The 6,869-nt window shown below is 31.1% G+C and overlaps 1 protein-coding gene across 3 annotated transcripts in view; it reads left to right on the top strand.

The window, feature by feature from the left end:
- Positions 1 to 6,869, top strand: part of GRM5 (glutamate receptor, metabotropic 5) — a 449,486-nt gene that overhangs the window by 157,967 nt on the left and 284,650 nt on the right. For all 3 annotated transcript variants that reach the window (XM_004683284.2, XM_004683283.2, XM_004683278.2), the window contains exon 2: positions 4,760 to 5,009. In XM_004683284.2, the coding sequence (XP_004683341.1) occupies positions 4,760 to 5,009 (250 nt within the window). The remainder of the gene's footprint in view (positions 1 to 4,759; positions 5,010 to 6,869) is intronic.

The raw sequence follows: 6,869 nt of genomic DNA, 5'->3' as shown, positions 1-6,869 counted from the left end.
TTTATATTGGTTTACATAAAAATTAACTTTCTTTTCTTTTGTTTTCTGTCAATTTTTCTTTCTCAGTAAATACATACATATTTTAATCTTACAAATGTATTTATAGTTCTCCTCCCTTTCATCCCATACTTTTATCTAATAGTGTATTCACATTTACTGTGGTGCCCCTGAATAATTTAGCTTGGACTTCTATTATGTGAATCACAATGTACTCTTTTAGTTCTAAATGTGGCATTTCTAGCTGGATGTTTAACAGAAATTTAAATATAAGTCTAAAATTTAATATTGATCTTTTTCTACATTTGATTTTCTTTTGCTTCTATCTTTCAGTTAATTCAAAACATATTAGCAAAAAATAGCTATCACAATTTTTCATTCTATTAGAACAGGACTGAAAATATTATTTAAACTTTTTATATTAGACATCTGTGACACTTGACTAATGTGTACTTTTTTTTAAATTTATTTGATTTTATTGTCTGCTTCCATGTATGAAGCTGTACGATCAACTTGTACCTTGCTCTTCAACTCAAACTTCTCTTTTTAATATAATTCTCAGTGAGCAAAGGAAAAATTCAGCAATTTAGTATACTACTCCGAAAACCACTAGGCATATACTTTTTCAACAATATCTATTAGCACAGGACAAGTTAGTAGTTGCATAAATAACACATACATATAGTTTAAAATCAGTTAAAATATGTTATATTAACTATTATTTTCAACTGTTTTCACTATTAGAGTATTATACGAATAAATAAATAAATCTTAAAAAAAAATGGCCAGATAAAATTAAATCCTTAACATCTGACTTCAAAACTGAAGCAACCAGAAGGATGGGGGGGGTGGAGTGGAGAATGGGAGTGGGAAATTGAAAGGCCATAATGGAGCATAGCAGAGGATTATTAGGGCTTCGGTGGTGGGCATGGTATGAAAAAATACATTTCAGATGTTTGAACCTATATTTCCTAAAACAAATACAATGTTGCAGACCAACTTTACCTCAATAAATGTAAGTTGAAAAATAAAATAAAACCAGATAAATAAAATTTAAAAACTTGTTAAGTGTTTTATGAATTGTTAATAGAATGGATTGTATTTTTAAATATTAAATTGGTTGTTGATCTGGTCAGCTTGGTCACAGATGCTGCAATAAACATCAAATATTTAGAAATTTCATGTGATCTGCTTATCAACTTCTAGGTTATTTAACCCATGATGAAAAACATTAATTCAAAGTTATATAAGTGTGAATCTTATCTTCATAAACATTTTTTTCATAAAATTATGCTTTATAAATATATTTTATGTTGCCAGCCTTTATTGCTTTTATTAAAACTATGTTTAAGCCACAGTAACATGGTAACATCATATCTTGACATTAATTTGGTATTACCTGAAATAGTAGCTATTTATGATTATACATTTTATACCAAAGGAATGTTCATTGTTTTTTTTTTCTTTTTTTTCTTTTCATTGTTTTTAAATATAAAGTTTAAATAAACAATCTCTTATTTTAACTGAAAAATTTGTAATCTTCAGCAGTGATGATTTTCAAAGTACTGATATATATTTTTTTAACCCAAAAGTAATAATGTTTCCAGATTCCTAGTAAAATAGTAGTGAAAGCAACTAATATTACATAATATTTGAGAACATTTTTCTTCAAGTTGCAAGTACATTATTACATAATCACTCATTGAAGTGATATGTATACTTGGAATTCCAATTGTCTAACATTTGGACAATTATTTTCATCTGTCAAATCTCAGTAGGCATTGGTAATTTCACACTGTGCATTTGTTTATTGTTTTATTGAACTTTTATTAGTTATTTGCCAGCTTCCTGTGAGGAACTAGGCAAATGAAAGCAATAATATTCTCATCCTGGAGGTATATACAGTCTTGTAGCAGCAGAGAGAAATAAAATTTTATGTTGTAAAATAAAGCACAGGTTTGTTTCACAGTTAGATGGTATGGGAGAAAGAGATTTTCTGCTTAGGATTTCCTTGATCTTGATCTTGAAAGACTAGTGAGAAGGTTATTCAACTGGAGGTCAGAAAATTAAATAAACTTTTCTGTTTCCATTTAGATGTATGACATTTTGAGGAAACCACCTCAATTCTAAAATCTTCTGATATGCTAGAAATTGCTCACATAGTGTTATAGTACCTGCTCTTAAATGTAATTATTTCTCATGGACTTAAGTACTGCTGTCATTTGTGATATAAGATAAACAACAATCCTCTTTTAATTTACCCTTTCATCCACCAGGCTCTTATTGTGTGGATGAAATGGCAAAACAATAAATAATTTTGAAAAATGTTGTAGCCAAATCTAAACATTTTGATAAGAGCTTAGAATCATATCAACATGATGTTGAATGATTGAAAATAAAATTTAATTCTGAAGAGTTGCTCTATAACAATGCTATATAAAGTATTAGTTACTCCCAATAATTGCATATGAATATGCTTCATTAGAAACGTGAGAATATGTGAATGTTACAAATTAGTAATACTCTTTTACATTTGATTCAAACAAGTTATAGGAAACTTATTTTCAATATCAGCAAGGTGAACTTTTTTTTTAATTCAGTGATTCACTTGGTATTCAATATAATTTTTTCTTATTTACTTTACTATTAATTTATTAAATTAAATTAATTTAATTAATATTATTTAATTTATTTATGCATACAAGAACTGGGGTGTAGGCCAGAAGTGCCAGGGTGAGAAAATTCACCAAAGACACATTGGGGAGCAGAATATGTGAATCTACTGAAATATACTACTGAAGGGAGCAGCGGGCAAGCCATTAGAGGTCTGCTCAGCCATGTTGGCTAGCTTCAACTATCCCCAGTGGCTGGGGATAGCTTGAGAGTGCTGAGATTTTAATCCCTGTAGAATAGGGAGACCCTTTGCTACTATTTTAAGGTTTTTCAAAATAACGTAGTGCAGAAGGTCTACAAGTAAAAAAAAAAAAAAATTAGCTTTCCCTCCCCAGGTTTTTACCTCCAATCTCTAAGTATAAATATATATTTTTTATTTACTTTTTTTCTATTTTTTTTAAGTTTTATTGCTTTACCACTAGTTTCCCTAACTCTATTGAGTACAACTTCTATCTCTATATGTGAAAATGCCTCACTCATCCACCACCAAAACTCCCATACCATGATTCTGTTACCCTGCCTGCATTCCAGACCCTCAACACCCCATATAGTAATCAGATGCTTCAGAGTTTAAGAACAACTATTGTTGTTTTACATATTTCCCCTTTTATTATTTATATTTTATAAGTAAGACTATCCAGTAACTGTCTTTAATCTTCAAACTCACCTCAATTAACATGGCCACCTCAAAACCCATCTATTTTTTACCAAAAGTCATCATTGCATTATTTAAATAGCTGAGTAGTATTTCATTGGTTTATTTTCCACATTTATTTTTATCTAGTCTTCTGTCAATGGACATTTAGATTATTTCCACATTGAAAATTATGAGTAACATTGCTATGCATAAATTTTTGGACACAATATATCTTAACTCAAGTATATTTTCCTTTCTCTTTAGTATATTCCTACTATGAGATTAGTCTTATTTATATACTTTACTTAAAATAATTCCCATAATAATCTCATTTTTGGTTGTTGTTTTATGTCTTGACTTCAAAAGTGTTAGTGAAGGATTTTAATAACCATTGTATTCTGACTAGCACTCCTATCTTAACCTATTATCTCAAGTTTACTTCCTCAGGGAGCTAATTTATTTGAACTGCTTTCTCCAAATCAAAATATTATCATCTGTAAGTTATATCCATTTAGATAATAAAATGAGACATGAAATTTGACAATGTATATTCCCTATTCATTTGAGATTTACTTTTCCGGTATGATTCCAAATCCTACAAGTAGCTGATTATTATGGAGTGAGTGATAGCCTTATAATCCTCATGGCTTGGCTGTTTTGTAATCATCTTTTATATTCTTTAATTTAACCCTACATTTTTTTGGGAAAAATTATAAATGAGGTAGCTTTAATTTAAAGATACTTGAATGCTCCAAAATACATAAAATTGAAGCACTATGAGTTTTGCATTGGAAAGAGAATTATGGATATATATTTGTGTTTCTTAATCTTTTAGGCATTATCCATAAAAAAATAAGAAGATTCAGAATTTGATTCTTATGAGAACCGAGAATAGAGTATACCAATACACTTAAGTATGGATGTCTGAGCAAATGTAAATCTAACCACCTCACTGTTAGCTCACTCTCCATTTGAGGTTATACAATATAAGTAAGCCTATTGTTGTAAGCATTAAGTAAGACCGCATACCTAAAGGTCTTTGTACACTTCCTAACATATGGTTTATTCTCTATATTGATCTTCATTTTTCGGTCAATTTTAAAAGGCCATCAGTCCTCAGTTCCTCATAACACTAATTTCCCTATGGTTATATAGAATAAAACTTTGGATTTTTCCCCCATAACCTTATATGTTTATCTGTGACAAAAGTAAAATTTCAACCAAGGATTATCATTTCTGTTAATGTACATTTTTAAGAGCCTAATGCATATATGCATAATGTAATTTCATTATAAATGGCCCCAAATTAGAAATCAGTGACATAGTGACAACTCATTCAAGTCTACAGATACCAAGTCAAGTATTTCTAAGTGACTTTTATGTTTCTAATTCTATTTGTATCCAATGGTTTCTTTCATTTCATCATATTCTTTTCTCTATGTTTTCTCACAGGCAACTATGGAGAAAGTGGGATGGAAGCTTTCAAAGATATGTCAGCCAAAGAGGGGATTTGCATTGCTCACTCATATAAAATTTACAGCAATGCTGGGGAGCAGAGCTTTGACAAACTGCTGAAGAAACTCAGGAGTCACCTACCCAAAGCCCGGGTGGTAGCCTGCTTCTGTGAAGGCATGACGGTGAGAGGTTTGCTGATGGCCATGAGGCGCCTGGGGCTAGCAGGAGAGTTTCTACTTCTGGGCAGGTGAGTGACCATGAGAAATTTCACATGAAGTTAATATCAGGAGTAAAAAAAGGATATTTGATGCGAAAAATGCTCTGGAAGCTTAATCTGTGTAGTAAAAATAGAGCTTAAATATAACACATCAGAAACTGGATATAATCAAGGAAAAGAAGTTAGATATCTGAAGTATTGATAGAATGAGACCAGCACAGAACATGCTGAATCCCAAGTACCAATGAAAAAAAAAAATAATTGTATGAAATTAGATGGATGTTTAAATATTTACATAATTTATTTGGGAAGTTAAGATATTTCTAAGTTGCTGTTGTTTTTGAAGTTGGTTTTGAGAATGGCTGTGTGTGTGTGTGTGTGTGTGTGTGTAAAGTGAATAATTGCTTTTGTTTGTAGAACTCATTTTTAAAACATTGGAAAATCATCTCATTATTTTCTATTACAATTGTGTTTTTGCATTGCCGGAGTATCCACATTATTGCCAGACAAGTTTCATTAGATTAACTTCTACAAAGATAGACTTCGATGATCTGATTTGCACAACTCAGTTCATTCTCTGTTGATGCCATTGAGTTAGTTATTAGCCAGAATTCTCCAGAAAAACAATAGTGGGGTCAGTAGAGGAGTGAAGACTGTCCCAGGAGAGCCAAAAAGTATAGTTCTGATGCAAAAGCTGCAGACTTAAGACTTAGCAGATCCAATGTTTCAATTCAAATATCAAGTCTAAAATGATCAAAGCTCCCACGTAAACATTTCATGCAGATTTGCTCTTCCCCAGGTTTGTAGTTGATTGGATTAGGCCCATCCACATTAGAGAAAGAAACCTACATTACTCAGTCTAGTGATCAAATGTTACTCTCATACAGAATCACATTCACAGACTTACCCGGAATAATTCCTGGGCCTTGATACTCCAGGGCCCTCTCAAAGTGTCATGTTAAATTAGAATCACAATAAGAATGCATCATACTTTCATAGTGCAAATGCCGTGTACCACTCCATACCTTTAAAATGTCATTGTTATCACATATCTTTTCTCAGTAGGCAGCCAATTTAAAGTCCGTTGAAAAAAAATTCAGAAAAATGACATTTTTCTCAATATCACTGTACAAAAGTAGAAAACCAACTCAGTTTTTATCATCTGTTTTCCAGATGCTTATCTGACCTTCTGTGGTCCACCTTAGCTTTTGTTTGGCTATATTTCATGATAGCCAATTTATATATTAAATTATTTTCTGTCTGATCTGATGGCAGTAGATTGATGAGATTAGTAAGAGACAACTATCTTTCATACAAATGATATTGAGTGAAGTTCCATTTTCATTGATGTCATACATTTTGTCCAAAATAATCCCCAGTTGTCAAGAGTGATGCATCTGTTAGTTTCATACAAACCAGGAACAACATCAATATCCTTAAATTCAAAAGGGCAGTGTTAACACTAAGGTAAAAAGGATCTGGATTTAAATAGTGTTGTTTTTCTGACAAGTGACAAGGGATTCTCTAGTTCCTACCTACTGCTGTCTCCATTAATAAAATAAACCAGAAACATTTGATTTCCTAATCAATAGTCAATCAACAAACACATGTTTTTGATCATAGTTACAACAAAAATAGTTTGGAATGTTCTAATTTAACCACTTTACATTTATATTTTCTTGTCAGCAGCATCTCATATTAAAATTCTATATTTTATAGATTTTTTAAAATGTATTCTGCCTACGGTATTTATAAGACAGTTGCCCTAAAACCTTACCTATGAAAATAATAAGTTTTTAACATTTAGGTTACAATCCTTCCATTGACTTACTAATAGTGATTCAACATTTACTTGAGCAATAGTCTAGAAGTCCTTGATCAGCTTTTTTT

This window comes from Condylura cristata, unplaced genomic scaffold (assembly GCF_000260355.1).
Source record: "Condylura cristata isolate star-nosed mole 26May11 unplaced genomic scaffold, ConCri1.0 scaffold00015, whole genome shotgun sequence".
Lineage (NCBI taxonomy): Eukaryota > Metazoa > Chordata > Mammalia > Eulipotyphla > Talpidae > Condylura > Condylura cristata.
Note: the sequence above shows the minus strand (reverse complement) of the source record. Positions and strands in the feature narration are given on the sequence as shown.